At 44.6% G+C, this 24332-nt stretch overlaps 1 protein-coding gene across 3 annotated transcripts in view; it reads right to left on the minus strand.

Moving 5' to 3' along the window:
- Window positions 1-24332, minus strand: part of EXOC6B (exocyst complex component 6B) — a 624130-nt gene that overhangs the window by 370392 nt on the left and 229406 nt on the right. For all 3 annotated transcript variants that reach the window (XM_069066557.1, XM_069066565.1, XM_069066574.1), the window contains exon 7: window positions 9564-9740. In XM_069066557.1, coding sequence (XP_068922658.1) covers window positions 9564-9740 — 177 coding nt within the window. The remainder of the gene's footprint in view (window positions 1-9563; window positions 9741-24332) is intronic.

A 24332-nucleotide genomic window follows, 5' to 3' on the forward strand; every position in this document is an offset into this window, starting at 1 on the left:
CACAACTCTCATTTACATTCCCTTTTCTCCATTCAAAAAATAATCACCCTCATTCAGGCCCTCCTGACCTTCCATCTGCACTACTGCACCAACTCCTCCCTGGTCTCTCTAACTTGAACCTTTGATAGTCTATCTCCCAATTCTATGGAGAATTCAAGGATCTGCCCAAGGACATGTGAGCTGCACTTCTTAGGATTGTAAGCTGCAGGGCAGGGCAGCAACTGGGTCACATTTCATCTTTATATCCCCAAGCTGACCAACTGTCACCAAAAGGCAACAGGCCCATGAGCCCTGGGAAGGACAAACTCCCCAAGAACACTGAGACTGCTGCTTCCTGCCTGTTTCTCAAAACAACCACCTGTGCTACCCCCACCAACCTCCAAGCAACTGCTAGATACAGTATGAGAGCTGGTCAAGTCAAGCAAGTCAGACCACCCTCACCACCGTGACAACCATCCTTCCTCAGACCCTGAGTCCAAGAGCCCTGAGAATAGCAATATTTCTAGTCCAGTGTCCACAGCCAACACCCTGGGAGGCAAGCCCTGTGGAGATGCACCCTGGCAAATACTCCTGCTGGGGTTACAGCCATAGCCATTTCAGGAGAATTAAACCCAGCAAAAAAAAAAAAAAAAAGATCTCAAAACCCAAGCAAGGAGTTCTTCTACAAAATACTCCTTGGTGCCCATCAAGGTCAAAATATTGAAATGAAATGTAGTCTAATACAGCAAGACAGTTTTTTCCAACATGAAAAAGCATTAGCAGCAACAGCCGCAGAAATGCCTAACCAGGAGTACATCTGATACATTAAAGCTGCTATTATCCTTCTCAAGAAATGGGCCTCACAATGGGTGAGAATTCTCCTCCATAACATCTATCTATACACCTGCACCAGCCATTATGAGGCAGAAAAGAGGAAACGAGAGTCAAGAACCAAGAAAGAAAATGAATCACTCAGAAATGGATCAAGAAGCTAGAATTCTGGCAACTGGTCTTTAGGGCATCATCAGATAAGATTGATAAGAAAACCAGTAGAATTCCTAGTTGAAACAGGAAAAACAGACGATTAGGGAACTGTGAGGAATAAAATACAAGGTATGGTTCTGAGTAAGAGAAATCTCACAAAATTCTGGTGCCCAAAACTTAAGATGTGTTCACATTCTCTAATCACGAGCGAGGTCTGTCACACTATGCCAATACTGAAATAGTAAAAGAGAATTCAAAGGTGAGAGCCCAGGGGCTTAACCAATCTGGGTAAGACTTGGGAAAGACGTACATGTAAAGAGATGCAAACTAGACTTGGGGCATTTAAAGAGCCACGGAGGTGTGAAGTGGGTAACGGGACTTCATTGGCCACAGCTATTCAGTCTTCCTGTTTTGTTTTGTTTTTTAACCAGAAAGAAGAATTAGAGGTTGTTTTAGAAAGTTGGTTTTGCCCCCATGCAAGCCCTTAAACTTAAGATTTACTTGTACATGAAGACAAAGAAAAATTGTGGTATTTTTGCAGGGAGGTTAACTACCTACTGCCTAAATATGACTAAAAAATGATCAGCCTCCCAGCCCATTACTGGGAATCTGTGGGAGGCAAGAAAGGAAGGTGCCCCCTTCTTTCAATCGTGTACAAGAAATTCATCACAGAACACTGGCCTGCTCCACTGCTGCAGGGACAGGATGGGGCCTATGACCCATCAGCCTGCTGTGCTCTGTTGTTCCTGTGTCCCAGAGCACACCCATCACCAGCCTTACTTCAGCATCCCTTGGAGTATATTCTTTTCTTAAGAAAACTTTCAAAGCTTCTGGATTGGCATAAAGAGTACAATAAGGGCTTTTCTGGAATCCAGATATGTTGTTCACGGATAATTTGAGGCACTTTCCACACTGAAAAGGCTTTGAATTACCAGTTCATCCAAAAGCACATTCTGGGTAGAAAGAAATGAAAATAGAGACTTGGTGCCCATTTCAAAACATCAGCCAGAACTTCAAGCTATTAAAATGTACCAGACATTCTTCTGCAAAGAGAAAAAAAAAACATCTAATTACCTGAAAGGACATCTTCTTTGCATTCAGGAAATCAGTGTTATCTATCTATATTATGTTTAGAATTCAGAAAAAACCTGGCAAATATCCTGCCCCCGCACCCCCCCCAACCTCCCGCAGTGTGATCCTCTGAAAACATTTACTCCAAAATTTAGCATTAATCTGACTTTCCTATACATGGAGGGAATGCAGGACACATTCAGACATGGACTATATTTTTGGGAATCATGAGGAACATGGCCCAGGACTAGCTGGAATTGGCAAACACAAAGCTCCCTAACCTGATGGATAATGATATTTAATGCTGTAATTTTGATTTCCCCTAACAAATTCCTAGGGAGTCCGCGACTTCATTCACTTATTATAGTCCAAAATTTGTACTATCTACATTAACTACAAGGAAAACTTTTCCTACTGCTTAGTCAATAATATAACTCTTGGTTTTGGAGGAAAGAACCCCAGCGTTTTCCTCTATAGATATTTACAGATGACATATGAAAAATTTTTTCTTTTAAAGAATTTGAAGGATAAAAATGGGTATTTGAGAGTAAAGGAAGGAAACAAGTGAGGATCAGAGAAAGAATAAGGAATGATCCCTACTCTCAAGGAAATTACACCCTAGCTAGGTAATACACCTAATTTATATAAAAGTTAAATGCTAACTGCATGAACTTTGAGTTCAGAAAATGAAGAAATCTGTGTGGACTAGGGTGGTTACTCGATTATTATGAAATTGAACTTGAGTGAAGACTAGAATTGAGATCAATAAAGGGAGAGCACCTTAGCCTGCTTACTTTGGCATCAAAGAGAAACAGTCCTAAGTTATATATCCCAGGGATTATAGGCTCCTTATATCACACAGTTTTCATTCTAAACAGAAATTTAACTCCATTCATCTCACGCCTGAAAGTTGGAGAGACGAAGGCAGAAAATTCTAAAGAGAAACACCAGATGCCATTCGTTCACCAAAGATGTATGAGCAGCTACAGAAGGTTTTCTGGAAGATAAGGAGATGAGAAAGCGTGGTGGCCCGAGCTGCTCTGAGAAGCCCCTTCTGATCGCCCTTAATGCTGCAGCTTTCCCTCTCCTGATACCCTCCAGCTCATCTTGCCTCTGTCTTGTTGGTACAGAGCTGTTTGGGTGTTATCTCCTCCAGAGCAGCCAGCCAGCCTTCTGCTTGATGTCTGTCCCCAGCACAGTGCCTGGCACATGGCCATGCTTACTAAGTGTTTTCTGACTGACCTGAACTTCAGAAGCATACAGAAAGAGAGTGGAAGAAAAGATACAGACATAGATAGTGAGAGAAATCGAGACAGAGATGGAGCCTCCCACAACAGCTGTTGATTCTCTCTCCTGCCTCAGTTTCCCTTAATGCTACACACTCAATAACTCCCCACACTGTCAGTGGAAGGTCAGTGACAGAAGGGTGAAGGGCTTTCTGATCCCTGGCACCCGGACCACAGTTTTTTGCTTTTTTTTTTCCTTTGGAGGGCAACTGGGGTTAAGTGACTTGCCCAAAGTCACATGGCTAGTGTGTGTGTGTGTGTGTGTGTGTGTGTGTGTGTGTGTGTGTGTGTGTTAAGTGTCTGAGGTCACATTTGAACTCAGGTCCTCCTGAGTCCAGGGCCAGTGCTCTATTCACTGCGCCACCTAGTCACCCCCTGGGACCACATTTTGGACATCATTAAGTAATCTACTGAAAGGTCACTGAACTTGCTTCACTTTGATGCAGGGATATGATTCCCTGCTAGACACATCCTCAAACAGAAGTGATTTCTTACTCAAAATCATTTTTAAAATTCAGTTCCAGGGGGCGGCCAGGTAGCACAGCGAGTAAGAGCACCGGCTCCAGTGTTGAGAAGACCTGGAGATCGAATCCCGGCTCAGACACTTAGCACCCACCCAGAAACACCTGGCCGTGTAACCTTGAGCAAGTTACTTAACCCCAATTGCTTAGGGGAGGCCAGGTGGCTCAGCGAGTAAGAGCACTGACTCTAGTGTCAGGATGACCTGGATCAAATCCGGGCTCAGATACTCAGCACCACACCCAGAAATAACTGGCCGTGTAACCTTGAGCAAGTTACTTAACCCCTATTGCTTTAAAAAAAAAAAATTCAGTTCCAGGCTAGGAAATAGGTTTGATTTGCCACTGGTGGATCACGAGGCAAAACTCTGATGGAAGGCCTGTCTGCCCCCTGAACAACAGCTGCTCTAGCCTTTCGTATGCTCACATGATGTGTAAACACATGTGAAAACCAATTCTTACTGAAGGACTCCCATCTTACTGGACACATGAACCTCTGTCCTTTTGCTCAAGCGCAGACTAATAGAAAGAGCCTTAGATAAAAGGTCAGAAGGCCGGGGCCATGGACCTGGCTCAGACAACAGCATCCAAATGCTCTGTGCTCTAGTTTCCACATTTATAAAACAAGGATCTTGGACTCCCAAGGACTCATGGAACCAGAGGGTTACAGAGTGAAACCTCCCCCCATCCTTCCTGCCACTTCCCGCACGGCAAGGCTGGAAGGCCCTTCACTGCCAGCCTTGCAGGCCCCCTCTGGACACTGCAGCTCACCAGTCTGCTCATTCACTCACAACGTGGCCCCACGTCCCTGCGCTTCGGGACGGGCTGATAAGTGGGAAGGAGAGAGCGGCTGTCAGCCCTTACGCCTCCTAGCCTGGCCTCCCTTCATACAACCAGAGCGCCGCCCAGCTTCTGGTGGGTTTGGCTGCGCCATGCCACTGCTGACTCAGCGGGGTTTTCCTCCACTAACACTCAAAGGTCCTCATAGTCATTTCCACTATGCCATCCTCTTATTCCTATAGGCTCTTTTACTCCCCAGAGACGGGCTTCTCCATCTGGTCAATCTCAGACTGACCCGACTATTCCAGGGGTCCCTATCACTATCTTCTGACCACTCACCCTCCAAATATCCAAACTCCAGGCCCCAGGGAACTGGACCCACTGCGGCCCTGAGGCCAAGCTCTCCCAACAGGTGAGTGACAGCAAGCTGCCAGAAGGCTGCCTAGGCTCCTGCTCCACATGCAGTCCAGAGGTCTAACCCAGTCATCCTCTGCCGTGCACACATGCCCCAACACTCTGCCATCCCACCTTCCACCACTGGCTTTGGGAAGAGTAATCGCACCAATACGAACACTGCTTTTGGGAAGGGAATCCCCATGGACTCTGTGACAGCTCCTCTCATGCAGCAGGAGCACAGTGTGTCCTTATCAGAGAGCAAAGCCCCTCCAGCATCCCACCACTCCAAGGAGCCGCCACCCTTCTTCAGGTTGCACTGGCCTTAGATTTCCTCTTTGCCGCTCTTCCCTTTTTTGTCCCCTTGAAGTACATACATGCTCCATCCCTTCAGGAAATACCACTTTTCCCTGAGACAGACAATTTCGCTGAGAGTAGAGAAGGATTCTTCCTTAGGAGAAGACCAAGCAAACTGCATTTTGTGCCAGTTACAAGGACTTGGCCATCTCTGCACTTCCCCTGGGTCGTCCTCTTTATCTGCCATTTAGCTGCTCATGAGTTCTGCCCCTTGGACTGCTCAGGGTCCCGGTGAACTGAGAAGCCTGACTACTGCTGGGGGAGAGGGGAGTCTTCCAGGTGCCCGTGTATTAATGCAACTTTCTCCTCTCCCTTCAATACCAATGACATGACAGATGTCCCCTGGTCTCAAGCCCCATCACTGTTTTACCAGTCAGAACACAGTGAAAAGGACCCCCCTCTGACACACACCAGAAGGTATTTCCTGTCACTGGCACCTTATTTCTCCCCTTCAAGTTTGGTGCTTTCTCTCAGGAACTAAAAATGCCAGAGCTGATGTAGAGCACGCTCAGTCTGAATCCCTGTTCTAGTACTTTGTACCTATGGGACCCTGAACAAATCATTTACTCACCCTCTATCTGATCAGTGAAATGAGAAGGCTGAATGAGGGACCCTCTAAATTCCCCTTCTGGCTATAAACGGATGAACCTGTCACCCAGTAGAGGATTGCAAGCAAGCTTCTATGAAAGGGAGAAGAGAGAGTAAGGCTTAGAACAGAAGCAGACATTAGAAGGAGGGTACTAATCAGGACTGAACACCTTCAGAAAACAGAAGACTAGAGTTACTATCACAATTAGTGAAATTGCCCTTCTAATATACTGGTAGATGACGTTTATGTTCTGAGCTTGTTTGCTTAGGCAGCTAGGTGGCACCATGAGTCAATAAGACTTGAGTTCAAATGCAACCTCAGACACTTACTAGCTGTGTGACCCTGGCCAAGTTAGTTAACCTCAGTCTGCCTCAGCAGGGGTGATAATAATTATATTACCCTCCCAGGATTATAAAGATAAAATGAGGTATTTGTAGAGCTTGGCAAATCTTCACGTGCTATATATAAATTCTGGCCATCATTATTATTATTAGAAGGGGTAGGGATAAATGATCATGATTAAATAAATCATCCTGGTTGATTACCCAAAGTTCTACATTATAGGAAACCCACTGAGTCTCACACGTACCCTGAAAGGAAGACAGGCAAGTCAAAGCACTGTGGTCATCTACATCACCAGGTCCCTTGGAGATAGCTGGGGACCCCGAATCCAAGAGCCTTGGGAATAGCAGTGACCCCCATGGCCACCAGCATGAATTCTGAGGGAGTCCCTGTGGAGAAGGACCAGTCCTCCCAGCTACAATCAAGACCAAGTGGTGAGCGGCTGCTCCTCTCAGACAAGGACACCCAAGGGCCTGGGGAGGGCTACACTCCTGAGATCACTGGCAGCACTCAGGGGGGCGGGGGGCACAAGCCTCTGTCTCCTCAGCAGTCACTGATGCTTTTACCTAAAAAATAAAGTTCGTGACTCCAAAGACCTTGGCTCTGTCAAACAGTTCAATAACAGAAACAGATATGGCTTAATAAATAGGAGTGATTTCTGACTGGAGGGTGGTACATCTCCCCCTAGAGAACAAAGGCTCTCCCTTTTATTTGTATCCCTAGCATTTAGTACAAAAAAAGCACTTCACAAAGACTTTCTTTGTTCACAGGACCATGGGGTCAGAGCTGGGAAGGAGATCTAGTCCAATCACCTCATTTTACAGATAAGGAAACTGAGGCTCACAGAAGAACAGCCAAGGGCATTTGCCAGTTATCCAACTTCCATGGGCTTCAGTTTCCCCATCTGTGAAAGCAGGGATGGTAGCGGCACTCTATCCCAGAGGGTTGTTAGGAGGATGCCTCCTAAAAGCAAAAAGCAGTTTTAAAAAAAGTGAGCTCTTATCACTGCCTGAAGCCACCTGAGACAGCCCTCTGACCCCAAACACAGCCTTCCCCTCCCTGCCTCCCCAAGTCTTACTTCCCAGGGCTGCCTTTTGCACTTGGGGCCTCAAGATCTTTGTGTAATGTAACTTGCATACAAGTTGTACCCTGAGTAAGTCCCTTGGGGGACCATGACAGAGCTAAAAAGATTCAATCTCCCCAGAACTCATTCATGCTGCTCTCGATGAGACCTGCTGAAAAATGTGAGGAATGAAGGTCAGCATGACACAGTGGGTCGCAGAAGACCTTATCTGAAGGATTTCTTCATGCCATGCAAGGAATATGCCAAGAAACCAGTTTGGAGACATCTAAATAAACAATTCACTGCATGAGGTTTGAGATCAAGAATGCCTGCTAGAAAAAGATCCCAGCTGAGAAGTAAATAAATATATGATAGGGATTCCAAAAAAAATGAGTCAGTGGGAATTTATATGACAAATGAAATGCTGAAGTCTGCCATAAAAGATGAAAGCAGGAAGATCAACTGAGCCTTAAACCCCAAACTACATGCCTCAGGGGTAAAGGCAACTTAGGAATACTGACTCTCTACCCCATTCATACGGTGCCTCACTTCCAGAAATCCCCAAATATTTCATTACCTTTACTGCCTCCATCTTCTTCAGACCTGAGAGGGGAAGGAAGCAACAAGGAGACAAGGGAAGAAAGACACACGGGAACCTGCCCTTAGAACATGAAGTGAGTCCATGCTGAGGCTAGTTCCTATCTGGGAAGGGGTCACCTACAGATGAAGCCTACATGGGAATATCACAACTTAATCTTCTCACTGAACTATCTTCCACATGTGCTTCTCTGGTGGGATTAGGAGGCCTTATCCCACAGAGTGATACCAGGCACTTAATAAGCAACCCAAAATAAAGGAGTTAGTCTTGGAAATGTCATCCAGAAATGCTGTGGTTTGTCACAACTACTGAGTCTCACAAAGGTACCCCCAAGGTAGGCTGAAAAGCATTTCTGAAGCAGACCAGGCAAACGGCCAAGGGGGCATCACCATCTGTAGGGCTGACGCAGACCTCTTCAGTACCAAGAGGCCACTTCTCCCACCCTCTTTGAACAAGTGCAGAAAATCCCAACCATGTTCCAGTCTTCAGAAAAATGCCCAATTTTCCTTAGAGTGGGCTCCTCTGAGGCAATTTCCAAGACTAGCTGTATTACATGGCAGCATCAGTGAAGGACCTTGTCTCTCTCTGTAGTGTGAGGTTCAAGTGGATTCCTAACCATGGACAGAGGTACAGCTCTCTCTCATTTATGCACAAAAACGCAATCACTCTCAAAAGGTGACTTGTAAAACTAACTTCTCTGGAGAACCAACTGCATTAAAATTCCCCCAGAAAAGCATTTAGTCCTAAGACACAAAGAACACTTGTGAAGCACACAATTAAAAGCAAAGTCTGGAACATGAGACAAGGAATGTTCTCGACAGGGATGCTCAGAACGAAAGTGAAAACGTTCTCTAATCTCCAGCACATGGAAACTAAGGGAGCCCCTTTGAAATCCCTCCCTCGTCTGACAACAAAGAACATGATATGTGCACCCTAATCAGATGTGACAGTGGCAGGCAGAGACAGCTTGAGGCAGGGCATGGAAGTTTCCAGAAAGCTGATTCCAATGAGTGGGGATTCACCCCAATGGGCAGCTAGGCAGCATAGTGGGTGTGATGTTGGACTCTGAATCCTAAGACTGGAGTTCAAATCCAGACTCAGCCAGTTAACAGCTGGGTAAGGCCAGTCAAGTCATAGTCCTCTGTAAAATGGAGGTGATGATACCAGCTCCTGTCTCACAAGCCTATCGTGAGGATCAGAGGAGATGACAAGCACAGTGTCTGGAGAATCTTAAAGCACTGCACAAACCAGAGCTGCTATCATACTGATTCCTACAACTTCCCTTAATGGCCCACGGTGGATCGTGTGAGCCTTCACAAACAATCCGTATGTGCAGTCTACACCACTCGGCTGACGCCACTGTGATCGGTCCAAAATGTTAACTTCGTGTTCTGTCGCCAAGCTCAAGAAGACTCCCCTTCTGCGTGGCCACTGCTTGCCTAGCAGATTCAAGAAAATGGTTTCTTTACAAAAAGTCAGCCTCCACGGGGGAGCTGCAGGACTGTTTCACAAACTCAGGTTTTCATTTCCTGGGAGGGCCTGTGTATCAGCCACCCTGAGCCTGTCGCAGGCAGCTCACAGCCCCCAGGTCAACCCTGATTACCTCTTCATCCTCTTCTTCATCTTCAACGTCCAGAATCCCAGAGTCCTGCTCAGACTTGGGGCTGGTGCTCTCCATCTCTGTATCCAAGCTGGTAAATGCGTCTTTCTTAGACTTCTTCCTGCTACCTATCCTGGGCTGTTGTGAGATGATGTTGTCCAGGTTCCTTTGCTGCTGGGCCTGAGACAGAAGCAGAAGCGGACAGTTAAGAAGGGAACATTCACAATGTCTTTTTAAACAAATAAGAACTTTCTAGAAAACACGTCAAAGAAATACTTTAACACATAATTCCTTGAGAACCCACCAGGACAGTGCATATACTTTTAACGTCCTAATGTGACCCGGCAAATCCACAGCTGAACTTCCTTGCTGAGAAGGCAAACAGAGGCCTCCGGTTAGATCCTGGCTCGCTCAGACTGCTCAGGAGACCTCTGGCAGGCCCCTTTGCCATTCGGGGCCAGTTTCATCATCTATAAAAATAATGCAGGTGGGCTGACTCCACTGTGTATCATGTATCAGTTCAGCTAAGTCTTCCCATGCTTCTCCGTGTGCCTCATATTCATCCAGTCGTACATAACAGAGAAATTCCATGACATAAGTGAGTCAAAAACAATTCTCAAACACAATGATATCAACGCTGTAAATGGAAAAAACCACCCCAAAACAACTGAAGATATTACAAAATTACAAAGAACAAGCTTTTTACAAAAAAGATGAGAAGACACCTCTCCTAATCCCTTTGTAGAGGGGCAGGTAATATCTACATGGTCATCTTTACATACTGGTCAGTTTTGCTGACTTCCTTCTCCCTCCTTTTCTCTAAAAAATGTCTGCGTGCTATGAAAGATGGCCCCCTGGAAGGAGGAGAGTATGGATGCAGGGAGAAGTGTAGGCAATGTAAAGAGATATATCAATAACAATCAATTTTTTAAAAATTGAGGGGTTGGGTTAAGTGTTCTCTAGGTTCACTTACATCTTTAAAAAATGCTAAACAGCTTGAGTTTACATAGGGCTGTGAGGTTCACAAAGCATTCTACAATTCACTCACGTGATTCTCACAACCCCAGGGGGCACGATTATCGTCCCCATTGTACAGATAAGGAAACTGAGGCACACAGAGGGTAAGTAACTTGTGGAGGGCCACACAGTCACCAAGTGTATGACATAGCGTTCCTCGCACTTCTCGACTTAATCCTTATGAACATGATAATCATAGGCTCGTAGAAGCAAAGCTGGAAGAGGCCTCAAAAGCCACTCAGGCCAGTCCTCTGGCTCCAGAGCTCATGATTTCCCACAATACCACTCTGCCCTTTTTATGAGGTTAAAGTGATCTTTCATCCCAGCAGCCCATGCCTTGGGGGAAAGGAGTGAGTTCCTGACTACTTTTGTCAGGATAATAAATGCCACATCTAGACTCTACAGTTTCAGAGTTCTACTGAGATTTTGTTTTCCTTCAATTCTATGATATTTCATCCATTTCACTTAAAATATTCCAGTGAAATTCCACTGAGGAGATGAAGAAGTCTGATACAGAGGAATGAACTAGCTGACCCCACTGGAGTTTCTATGACCTTAATCTCTGGGAAGCAGGAAAGAAAAGGTTTCCCCTTTTGCACTTGTAAAGGGGAAGGAAGTGTGAGAGCTTAGCTCAACACTACTAACTGAAAATGGATTGGGATTGAGGCAGGCACAAAAAAGACTAAATATAAGATTGCAAAGAATCAACAATAAGGTTGTAAATTCCTAATCTCTGTATGACACTTCTCCACTGGAGACAGGGAGAGGGGAAACCAGCTCAGCAGAATGGTTCCTGTGGCTGATGGCAGGAGGCCTTCAAATCTTCTGAATGAGTTCAACATCAATGTCAAGAAAAAAGCAGTGCATGCCAATGGGTGTTAGCCCAATAACGTACTGGATGAGCGAGAAAAGTAAAAAAAGAAAAAAAAATATGAGCTGTGAGAGCTAATTTCTGCCAGGAACATGAAAAAGAAAGACCATGCATTCCAAAGGCTTGCACAAAAAAAAAAGGAACTTTTTGGACTGTCCATGATCCATTGGCATTATGGTTCAACTTACCTCAAGGGCACAACAGCCTCTGTTACTTAAACAAAGGTACAGAAGGAGACCAGAAACCTATAAATCGGCCTTACAATTAAGCCCACACTCACAGCCATTGTCAAGCTCACTTAAACCCCTAGAGTATCAGAATGTCAATTCTTTCTCTCCAAAGAAAAGGCATCTCCTTTCTCCTGTGATTCTGTAAATTGGGCCAAGCCAGAAAGCTGGATAGTAGATAGTCAGGTAAGGTCCTGTGGGTCAAAGAACTGGGCCCCCCAACTAAAAATCAAAGTGCCAGAAGTTCTATCCTGGCTCTGTGAGGGTCAATGGGCAAGTCATTTGGCCTTAAAGCACCATGGAGCCTATTTCATTCTATGAAAGGGAGCAGTCAATGCTGGTCTGGCAAGCAGACAGGCCACTGGATGAGTGAGCACCACAGCAAAAGCACAGAATGATGAATTGGCCCCATTGTCACTGTTGTGGATACGAATGCAAATTACCGCCTAATAGCAACCAAAATGCTTCCAGGGGGCGGATGGAAAAAACAGAAAATTAAAAAGCAATCAACAAGAGAATAAATGGAGCCCCAAACAATGCCATTTTAAATAAGAACCCACAAAAATCCCTCTCCGCCATGGCTGGAGCGGGGAGAGGCTGCAGCCTGGGAAGAGGGAGGAGAGCTTTCCTTCTTTCTGATTCTTTTCATGTAGCACACTTGGTACTGGTGACCAGATACTGAAATAGTTTCTTCAATATTTCTCCCTCTTGGAATATTCTCCTTGGTAGCCCTCAATGACACTGTCCTGCCCTCCCAGCCTAGCTCCAGGATCATTAAGGCCTCCACTCCCAAGGCTCTAGCTCCTTCTCTTCCCATCACCGCAGTGCTTAACAGTTGTAGGTCCTCAAAAGTTGCAGTTCCTGGACTTTCTTACATTCTTGTCTGTTCTCGGGGCTTCAGCTACCATCTGTATGTGAATAACTCACCAACCCACATCTCTGCTCCTGGCTTTCCCATAGACTTTTTCAACTCTCTGGGGAGACTCCCCACTTAGCCATCCCCTCTGCATCTCAAATTCAATTCCTTCCTTTCTCTACTCTTCCTTCACACAACTCTATCAGACAAATATTTCTAACGCATCTTTTTCAGCATGTTCATTATCGAGACAGCAGGAGTTCACTGATGATTTTACTGATCACAGTAAAGTTCACACTGGAGCCTGCCATTCAAGGTCCCTCAAAATGTGCCCCAATCTTAATGCTGGTATCCAGCTAGAACCAGAATCCAACGTGAATTAGCCATTCCAGGCACACTGTCCCCTTCACTGTCACCACACCTTGGTCCAAGACTCCTAACCCTGCTCCCCCCACCCCCACCCCAGGAATGCTCTGCCTTCTTAGCCTTCCAAACCATATCCCTCAGATTGAGAGCTGAACTTGGAATCACTGAACCTGGGTTCAAATCTTGCCTCTACTACTTACTACATCTATGTGATCCTGGGCAAGTTAGAGAGTCTCTCTCTAAGCCTCAGTTTCCTCATTGTAAAAGAAGAGATTTGGCCTGGAGGACTCTTCTGGGCCCTCAGTTCTATGATCCTGTGGTCTTCTTCATCCTTGTCCAGCACACCCCTATAGTGATCCTTCCCTTTTTGGACTACCTACAACACATTCTCCTTTTCCTGGAAAACCTGCAGCACCATTTTTGACAATTATACATTGCTTTGTATTATTAGTTATATTTTTCACATGCATGTGTCCTGCCTACCAAACTTGAGGGAAGGACTATGTATTACACAGCTGTAATCCTCCAAAGGAAATGTGGTAAATACTTAAATATTTATTGAAGGAAATGACACATGCTATAAGGTAAACTTTTCTGGGCTGGGTTCTATCTGTTAATGAGAGTAATCAAATTCTCTCCTATGGACCAGTGGAGAAACGATGAGAGGACATCATTTATTTATTTATTTTTGTCCAGGCCTTTGACTTCATCAATGGAGGGCCCTCCCAGAAGAAAACCCCTGGACTATTCAACGAAGCAACCAGACTTTATTAAGAACCTTGTGCCAAGTAACACACTAAGTGCTAGGAAATCAAATACAGAAGATACATCGTCCCTGACTCAAGGATCTGGCATTCTCCACACACATACACATGTGCAGACACACACACGTGTGCACACACGCACTCACGCGCACGCAGGCACATACACACCCAAGCACACACACTCACACACCCACGCACAAAGTGATCCCTATGAGTGGGAGGACCGGCAGGAAGGGAAATTAGGAAAAGTCCCTTGAAGGAAGAGGTGGACCTTCCAAAGAGCTAGAGGTTGCCAGAGGCTGAAGTGAAGCAGGAAGGCACTGTAGGCATGGGGCCATCGGCTGTGCCAGGGCAATGGGAACAGGGGAACATGCAGGAGGGCACTTTGCCTCACCCACAGCGCCAGGATACTCAGCTTGAAACAACAGGCCCTGCAGGGCCACACTGTGAAGGGCCCCGATGGCCCTCAAATGGGCTTGAGAGGGAGATTCTGAGCTCAGGGCCAGAACTTCTGATCTCAAGCACCACGAAGGTGCTCCCCCCAAGGCCACTGGATGGTGTGTGCCAAGGCTGGCTCTCTATCAGCTACTCCAGGCCCCATCACTCGGCTAAGGACACATAAAAACCAGCCGAGATTTGCCTTGGGATCTTGGGAATGCCAAAAGAAAGTGATCTTGTGAAACACCTACAAGCCCTAAGTATACCAGGGACCATTATGCCAGGCCAAAAACATGAAATTCAATGCCTAGGGGCTCTCGGGCCTTTATCTCAGCCTAATACTGACCTCTAGTGGCTACAAAGAGCTGCTGGTTGGCAGACTGGTGGTTCTGGTCACACCAGACAGCCTTGAGAATCAGTAACAAGGAGGGAAAAAGGGTTTCCTGGCTCTTGTCAGCACCTGCCTGGCACAGGGCACGGTGGTGAGCACGCAGGGGGCACACACAGACAAACCCCGCAGCTGCTCAGCGTCTGCTGTGAGGCCTGGCATCTCTGGTGCCCAGCACAAGAGCAGCTGGGGCAGAACGGAGCTCACCAACGCCAGGTAACACTTCCCCCAACGCCCACTCCATCTTCCAAGAACATAAGGTCTGAGCTCATTGGCATTCGTCAGCCCCCTGGACAATCCAGACACTGCTATGATTCACTGCAGTTTTCTGAGGTCCAGAAAGGTTTAACAGCAGGCCAGGCAGGGGCAGGGTCGAGACAGAAAGACTCCAGACCCAGCTCCCATCTGCCTGATTCATCTATACTCTCATTACAGGAGCCCCACAAATCACTGTAGTAACTCCAAGAATGAGGGGGCTTCCACCAGGGAATTCGGCATTCCTCTCTTCACCCCCTCCCCAGCCGCAATCAGTCACAATATCAGAAAACAGGAGAGAAACTCAAAAGAAAAAAGATGCAGAAGAAACAGCTCCTAAGTGACATAAGCTATTTTCACACAAATGTGCCCAGACAAAGGGAGGCTGGGGGAGAAATGGGGGGGAGGAGGGAGGTTGATAAATACCAAGTGAGACGATCTCAAAACAAGGGATTCTTGGTTCAAACTTCTTCTGGTCTCAAAAATACTACCACCACAACTACATTACAGGAGCTGTCACCAAAACACCCTTTAGTGTCTCCTTCTAAGTGGAGTGGCATCGAGCTATATCCCATGAATTTCCATCTGCAAACTTTTCTGAAGCATCTACTACATACAGCAGGCACTGTGTTAAGGGCTGGGGGAACAAAGACCAAAATGAAGCCATGCCTGTCCTCAAGAAGCTTACACTGTCTCCAGAGAGAGAATATGAGTATATGTACGGACACATGGACACACACAGACAAACCCCTATACATATACACATATCTATACATGTACACACACACAGAGCCAGTAACAGGGAGGGGAGAGAGACTCTACCAGCAGCTGCTGGGGAGCATTCAGGAAAGGCTTTCTGTACAAGGAGTGGCCAATCTCAATTTTCTTTGCTGATTATGATGAGCCTTCCCTAAAGCCAATCTTCTGTGCCTCCTGGAAGTGGATGTAAATTCTCAAAGGCAAAGGGAAGGTTTGAGCTCAGGCCACTGAGCAGCTGTATGGGGACCAAGGCCAGGACTAGTTAGGTCTGGAGAAGCTCAGCAGGTTTTGGCCCTCAGGAGCTGGGAGCCACTGCGGCCAGTCCATGAGAATGTGGCACCCAGCAGAGGTCACTCATGCTTTCACAATCATGGGCCTCATAAGGCCCCCACATGTCCTCCTGCGAGGCTGCCCTGACTCCCCTCACAGGAACAATTTATTCTGGGTTTCTCCAGAATAATTTATCAGTCCATCAGTCACTGGCCATGTACTGGGCCCAGGGTTCAGCACCTGGAAGGGAGGCAGCAGGCAGCATCAACACCACCAAAGGCCTGGAATCTTTACATATATTGCCCTTAGAGCTTTGGGAAAATCCATGAAACGGGGCATAAGTTGGATTATCTCTGGCTTGTACATTAAGAAATTAAAAGGGAAAGTAATTTGCCCAAGGTCCCACAGAAATTAAGTGGGAAAGCTGGGACCTTAATATGAGTCTTCTGACACCAAGCCCAAAGTCTTTCCAATAGAGCTCACTTCACAGATAATTTTTTTTAAGCAATTGGGGTTAAGTAACTTGCTCAAGGTTACATGGCCAGGTGTTTCTGGGTGGGTGCTAAGTGTCTGAGCCTGGATTCAATCCCCAGGTCATCCCGACACTGGGGCCAGTGCTCTTACTCGCTGTGCTACCTGGCCACCCCCGCAGACAATTTTATAGTCCGGCAGAACTTCAGTCTTTTACAGAAAGGGTGATGTCTTAAGTAAACTAGGTGATATCTTAAGCATGGAAAAATGTCAGATCTCTAGATAAAGGGAAGAATTTATGCCCAAACCAGAGACAGGAAGAATTATGGGATGTAGACAATTTTGATTACATGAAATTAAAAAATTTTTGCAGAAACAAAACTAATGCAGCCAAAATTAGAAGGAAAACAGGAAACCGGGGGGAAATTTTGCAACAAGTTCCTGTGATAAAGGCCTTATAGAAATAAGGAAACTGGGCCAAATTTATAAAATTCATAAATTTATGAAATTTATAAAAATTATTAAAAAATAATTTATTCCTCTGTTAATAAATGGTCAAAAGAAGAAGTCAGAGGAAGAAATCAAAGCTATTAATGATCACATAAAAATGTTCTAAATAGGTATTGATTAGAGAAATGAAAATCAAAACAATTCTGGGATACCACTTCATACCTATCAAATTACCTAACATGACAGAAAATAAAAAATAAATCCTGGAGGGATGCAGAAAAATTAGGACACTAATGCACTGCTTGTGGAGTTGTGAACTGGTCCAACCATTCTAGAGAACAATTTGGAACTATACCCAATGGGCCATTAAACTGTATATACCCTTTTACCCTGCAATAGCACCAGTCTGTATCCCAAAGAGATCAAAGAAAAGGGAAAAGATCTTATTTATATGAAAATATTGATGGCAGTTCTTTTCATGGTGGCAAAGAATTGGAAATCAAATTTAGGAATGCTGAGCAAGCTGTGGTATGTGATTGTAAGGGAACACTATTATGCTATGAAAAAATGATGAGCATGATGGTTTTTCAAGAGAGACCTGGGGAGACATGTATGAAGGCATGCAAAGTGAAGTCAGGAGAACCAGGAGACTGTTACACACAGTAACAGCAACATAGTAAGGATGATCAACTGTGAAAGACTTCGCGGCTCTGATCAAGACAATGATCCACAGCAATTCCAAAGGACCCATGAGGACGAATCCTAGCTACCTCTAGAGAGAGAACACATGAGCTCTGAATACAGACTGAAGCATACTTTTTTCACTTTATTTTTATTGTTTTCTTTTCTTTGTGTTTTCTTTTGCAACATAGCTAATACGGAAATATGTCTGGCACGATCTCACATGTATAATCAAAATCAAAGGGCTTGCTTTCTCTAGGAGAAAGGGCAAAAGAGAAAAAGAGAATGGAATTCAAATAATTTTCTAAATGATTGCTAAACTTTTAAAATATGAAATTAGAAAATATTTAACAAAATAAATAAAAATTTTTTTTAAAAAACCACACATACACACACACACACACACACACACACACTCTTCGGGTTGTTACGGGGAATTTTTAATTTCCTGGCTACTGCAAGTCCAGGCCACTGTCCTCCTCCTCCTTAGTTCTAGACCCAACTCATTATTTATTTATAGAGACGGTCACAGATCTACATAGTGAAGGACAAACTCAACAAGCTGGCCATCCAACTGGGAAGCAAATATTCTTCATCACTTGGTCTTTCCTGTATGGATGTTCAGGCCAAACTATTTTGAGATTATTATTTATCTGAAATATCATTATGCCATAAGTAACAAATATGAAGAATTCCTAGAGACTTAGGGAAGATCTGGATGGACTAACCAAAATGCAAAATGGTACAAAATGGAAGGGATGGGGGAGGGAGGCAGTGGACTGGATGCCTTCCAGTCCTAAGACTGAAGAGCTCTGAATGGGGAGCCAGGAGGCCCAAGGTCAAGGCTCTGCCACAAACTACTTTGTGGTAATGGGCACATCCATCACTTCCCCTCTCTGGGCTCCAGGCTGCTCATCTGGTAAAGTGAGCAGGTGGACAGAGAAGAGCTCAAGGGCCCCTTCTAGTTCTAGGTGTCATCCTATGAAAAAAGCAGAGCCAGAAGAAAAATTCCAACAATGATCCATGATTATGATAGTGTTTAAAAAACCCCGCAACATGGAACACTTCAGAACTCTCAAAGGACCGAAGATGAAGCATGAGAAAGAGAGGAATCCTTCCCCTCAAACAACCTACATTCTGTGGGCCAAGGACAATATAACACATGTGTAAGAGAATGCAAAGCATATCCCAAAAATACCAAGAAATCTCAAGAGAAAATACAAACAACAGAGGCTCTCAGGGACATCTCTGTATGAGAAGGCATTGGGGGAATGACTGAAGAGAAGCATACAAGGTGGCCCCCACAGCCCTCTGCAGTCTGTGCATTTGGAAGTGCTGGCTAGTTTGTTCAGGTTACATACATATGTGTCAAGGACAAGATGAGAGTCCAAGTCTCCTGGAGTCTAATATTAGTTCTCTATACACCATGCACAGTGCCCTCCTACTTTAGATTAGTGTCAAAATCAGGCCAAACACCTAAAAACCAGAGGACTGCAGAAAAGAAAACACAATAATGTAAAAACTAAAATGCAGCACTTACCGAGTCAAAAGTTCTAGATCTGAATCCTGAGTTCTAGACACTATGTGAGGCTTGCCTTTTCTTTATTCTTTCTACAAAATGTAAATCTGTATTTATCTAATGTCCTCCTCCTTCAAGAAAACCAAATATGCCTTACACAGAACTTGTAGATTTTCCAACACTTCTGCTCGAGAGGAAGACAGTAAACCCTGTGACTTTATTTCTTTTATATTGCCTAAACAGACATGTGAAACCTTGACATGATTCCTACAAGAAGCCACAGAATCACATCATTCTGGCCCTCTGAAGCTAGGACAGATCCTCATCTCTCCAGAGTGGCTTCAATGTATTTTTATCCATAGGCCAAAAGTCTTCATTCAATCCCTACCAACGCTCTGAATCAATATTTGTAAAGAACAGAAACTAGCCCCAAAAAGCAAGCAAACACACGCCAAATATTTCTTCTGACCCCTCAGAAGGTCCACTAACAAGATTCTGAAGATTGCTCCCCTTCTAATCCTGCTAAGCATGCTATCAGACCTTTCCCTGGCCTGGCCTACTCAGATGGAAAGAAGCTAATTAGCTCCCAGCTTTACCGTCAGTACTTTCTGTCAGCATGCACTGTATAAAAGTCTTCAGACAGAGAACGGAATTGGCACGTGCGATGGAGTGGAAGGAATAGCAGACTAGGGGATGGTCTCGGCTCCTGTCCTCTCCTGGGACTTACCATGTGGTCCTCAAGTCATCAAGTCTTCTTCAGATCTCTGAACCAGATTTCCTTACTTAGAGCACTGAGAGTAGCCTGTGTGACCTCTGAAGTTGCCTCCTCTAAAATATAGGGCATGACTTTCTGACTACAAATGTTTTTTAAAAGCTCATTTTAAGGATGTAATTTTTAACCACTGGAGCCCAAGGCCGCTAATTAGCTGAAAGAATTCATGTCATTCTAGAGCACAGGTCAATTTAAAGTTCTAATCTTCCTATCAGAGACCTGATTTCGTTTGGGGGCTCCCAAGACAAGCTACCATCTTTTATTCTCATCAGCCGAGGACTTGGCACACTGTTCCAAGGTGCTCAGGGGAAAGATGTTCTCAAAATACAAACTAAAAATAATGAAAATAATCATGATACTCATAAAGCACTTTAAGGTTTGCAAAGCTGGCCCTAGTCAAGTTAGCACGGTATATATCATACACAGATGCAATGCATTTACATCATTATAACACTGTGTACCCCCAAACCACATTACGCCATTAACAGATGATGGCTTAAATCTTGGAGAGCAACACTGGACAAAACACACTCCCAAGAAGAAATGCCAAGTGATTTTCACTTCCGCAAAAACAAGTGATGCTTGGGTTTTGATTTCTACTCCTCACCAAGTCCATCTCTCATGAGAGGAGAGAAAACTGGGCACAAGCCCGTGTGGCAGAAAAGAAACTGAGTCTCAGGAATTCCTTTCTCATGCTTACTTCTTGTTCCCTTTCGACACCTGGGTACAGGTGAAGGGACGTGAATATATATGGTATGACCAGCCAGGCATGGTGAAGAAAGAACACTGTGCTTCCAAAAGAGAGAGAGCTTCCGAAATGACATCCAAGAAAAGGGAGTCACTCACAACTGCCCTACAAAAAGGGAAGCATCCTGAGGGAAGCCAATACACTTTTATTATAGTTTTCTGGAGAAACCAGTACATATTTCTATTTTCTGGCAAACTATTCTGAATATGGCACATGATCCATATTGGGATCCAAAAAATACCAATGGGGAAAGAGAAAAAGACATATCAGCCAAGGGTTAAAGTCCATTCTTTGAAGCATAACTGGACCAAGGCTTGGGAACCCATTATGTATAAGCCAATTAACTTCAAATGGGGGGAAAAAAACCAGTCCCAAGAGGCATATATGGCGGCTTACCTATAGGGCCAAGTCCCACAAATGCATGTCACTGATTACAAGGCAAACTAGGAGAGAAAGCAAGGATACCACGGAGCACTTCACCCATACAATGTCAAGTACATCCTTCAGTGACAGCAGGGTGATGAGCTTCCTGGTGATGAGGTTTCCCTAGGAACATGATCATGGTGGAATCCAGGTAGAAAATAAAGAAGTCTGCATTCTATGGGTCAAGGAGCTTTCACTCAATGATTGGTGAAATTCTTGAAAGTATTATTGAGACTGGGTTCCTTAACCCGAGGTACAAGGTCCTTTAAAGAAATACATAAATGAATTTCAGAGGAAACATGAACTTAGATGGGAGGAAAACTATATCTTTGTTTCCATTAACCTCTAATGAAAATTTAGCTTTTTCTTCAAATATGAATGTCAGAACAAATATGATTCTGAGAAGGGGTCCACAGGCTTCATCCAATTACTGAAGAAGTCCATGACACAAAGAAAGCTTAAGAGGGATTAAATTAAAGGGATATTTAAAAAATCTCAAAAAGGAAGCAGTACCATCAAGAGTCAGCATGGCTTCAGCAGAAACAGGTCGTGTCAATCTGACCATTATTTCCTTCATGGCAGAACTGGAAGACTAGTAAATCAGGAGAATGCTAGAGTTTTCCTAGATTTTTTTTATAAGCACTTAAAAAAATCACTTGTGCAATTCTTGTAGAATTGATGAAGATGTGGGCTAAATTATAGTCCAGTTATTTAGATCATAACCATCTGAATGGTCAAAATGAAAATAAAAAGTCATTAATGGCTTGATGGTGACTTGGAAGGAAGTTTCCGGGGAAGGGGGGGAAGGGGGGGGGCCCTGAAGGTACCTGTGCTGGGCTTGCTCTGGCTAACATTTCTTACTAATCACTTGAATGAAGACAGAGAGACAGCAGGTTTATCGGACTTACAGATAAGATAAAACTGGGAAGAAAAGATAACATTGGCTGACAGTATCCCAAAACCTGAAAATATCTTAACTAGGTATTTTGACTAGATAAAATAATTAGATATATCTTGGCTATAGTGTTAGCCTAAATTGAATTTAAAAACCAATGATGAAGAATATATGGAATCTTAAACATGAGAGAGATTTCTTTCAGGCAAGTTAATAGTTAGGCAAGAAGGGGCATCACAAGAGTGGTCTGAATAAGGAATCCTGAGATTAGCTGTTCACCCACCACATACAAGACACAGCAATTACAGTGCTTCAAGCTTTTGCAAAGTACATAACATGTTAATTCATTTGGTTTTCGCAATAATCCTGTGAGGTAGGTGCTATTATTATCCCCATTTTACAGATGAGGAAACCAAGGCAGGCAGAGGTTAAGTGACTTGCTCACGGTCGCATAGCTAGTAAGGATCTGAAGCAGGATTTGAACTCAGATCTCCCTGACTACAAGTCCTATGGTCTATTCACTGAGCCACTTAGATGCTTGAGGTATCCTTATCAAAACCCATTAACCAAAACTACATGACACAAGAAACATTCATTAAGCAGATAGTATATGTGGATGCCATTTTGGATACTTGAAGAGATATGGAGTTTGGAGAAAACTGAATCCTTATCCTATTAGAAATTAGAGTGCAGTCAGGAGACCTGTTAAATACAAATGGTAGAAAATAAGACAAGATAACTGCATCAGACAGGGAGCCGATATGATGGAGAAGGCGTGGGGGGCACTGCATGGAGGAAGTGACAGCTCAGTCCCTCTTCAAAGGGCAGGCAGGATTTCTAGAGCTTGAGGAATAAGGGAGTTTCCAAGCATCAAGACTGATATGAACAAAGGCAGAGGGATGGGCAAGTATGGCAAAGGCAGGGCAGTGAGTGGGGCAGGAATGGCACAGCTTGCATAGATCATGGGGCACTTCCAGGATGAGCCTGGACAGATGGGCTAGCGTTAGGTCAGGTAAGAAGGGCAGGGGAATGTGAAGTCGAAGAAGTTGGCATTTGCTTCATAGGTGATGGGGAAAACACGGAAGGCCGGGAGTAGAACCCTTGGGCTGGCAGGTCATAAGAGAGAGATTATAGCAGGGGAGGTCAGAAGCGCGGAAAAGAAAAACACCAGGTTAGCACAGAACTGCCTCAGTCTTGGGCCGAAAACTTGAATTTACAAGGGAGGAGGCTGTGGGAGATGACCTCGGCCTTCCCTTCTGCCACGGAGCCTATTATTAGTCATTTAAAACCCCCACAAGGCATAATATTCTTGGCCAGCGACTTGGAAGGGAGATGCCTGGATTCTTTTCACTCCTATCTACCACGAGAACTGATAATGACATATGCTTTTTGAGAAAGCAACTAATTAGCTCTTTTGTAGCCAGTAGATAAGGCTCTGCAGAGGCTGATTTATTATTTAAACAGAGCTGAAAAATGGTTGTGGTTAACTTGGGTGGCTCTGATTAGTTACTGTGCATTTTCTGCCATGATTGTTTTATGGGCCCTTTTCATGGACTGGGACACACAACTTTAAAATACTGTTTTACAATATCCCTCGGAATGGAATACATATTCCTTATAACAATATTACAGAAAGCAGACTCACTAAAGGGAAGAAAGGAAAAAGTTAATAAAAAATGACAGCAATGCTGGCCGAGGGCCAGAGGCCCATTTGAAAGTTATAAAAAACCTCTTTGGATCAGACAGGCGTGTGCTACGGCCACAAGGTGTCAACGCCACACGCTCACGTGTGGCATGAAGGATCCACCAGTCCCTGCCACCTCCGTGGGAGTGTGCCTTTCACAGTGGGCAATCTGACACCCTCATGCTAAACTGTAACTCTCAAGATGCAGAAGGCATTCGTTCTTTCACAAAAGTCATTGTGAAAGACAACTCGAGATCCAGATTTGAGAAATGTGCCAGCAACACATAAGTTAAGGCCTGAGGGCTTGTGGCCTGGTCACTCACATCCAGTCTGTGAGAACAGCATCCTGAGAGCTGCTGTGCCCTCAGTGACCCAGAGACCAGGATCCTTCTTCAGAGAAGACTGCATTCCTAACGAGGTACTGCAGGGGAAGTTGGCTTTTCAGGAAAAGAAGGAAAAGGTCTCCTTTGGCCCCGATAACTCACTTTTGCTGTCATATCAGCCCTGAGATGTAATGCTAGCACGCATTTGGGATATTAGGCTGAGTGAGGAAGGGTTTCCTAAGCCAGAAAGGATTCAATGACACCAAGCTGCTTATGGATCCATCAAATATTTCCTATATAGCTCAAAAGCAAACAGAATCAGCCCACATTTATATACATTGCAAGGAAGGACACACACGTATAAAGCAGGCATATGCACGCACACATGCACACACAGTATAAATCTGCCTCACACTCATATTAGACATGGCTTCCTAGTTGTCCAGAGGAAGGACTCATTAACATAAGTAAAATTTTGATACACTATGGAATGTGTGTAAAGATGGCTTTCTTTTTTTTAATCTTTAACGTGTGCACTTTTATTCAAACTGGTCTTAAGTCAGTATACAGGTAAAGCTCTCCCCCAAGTACTGGC

This window comes from Petaurus breviceps, unplaced genomic scaffold (genome assembly GCF_028583685.1).
Source record: "Petaurus breviceps papuanus isolate PSGF00001 unplaced genomic scaffold, PetGlider_PUasm1.0 139, whole genome shotgun sequence".
In the NCBI taxonomy this organism is placed as follows: Eukaryota; Metazoa; Chordata; class Mammalia; order Diprotodontia; family Petauridae; genus Petaurus; species Petaurus breviceps.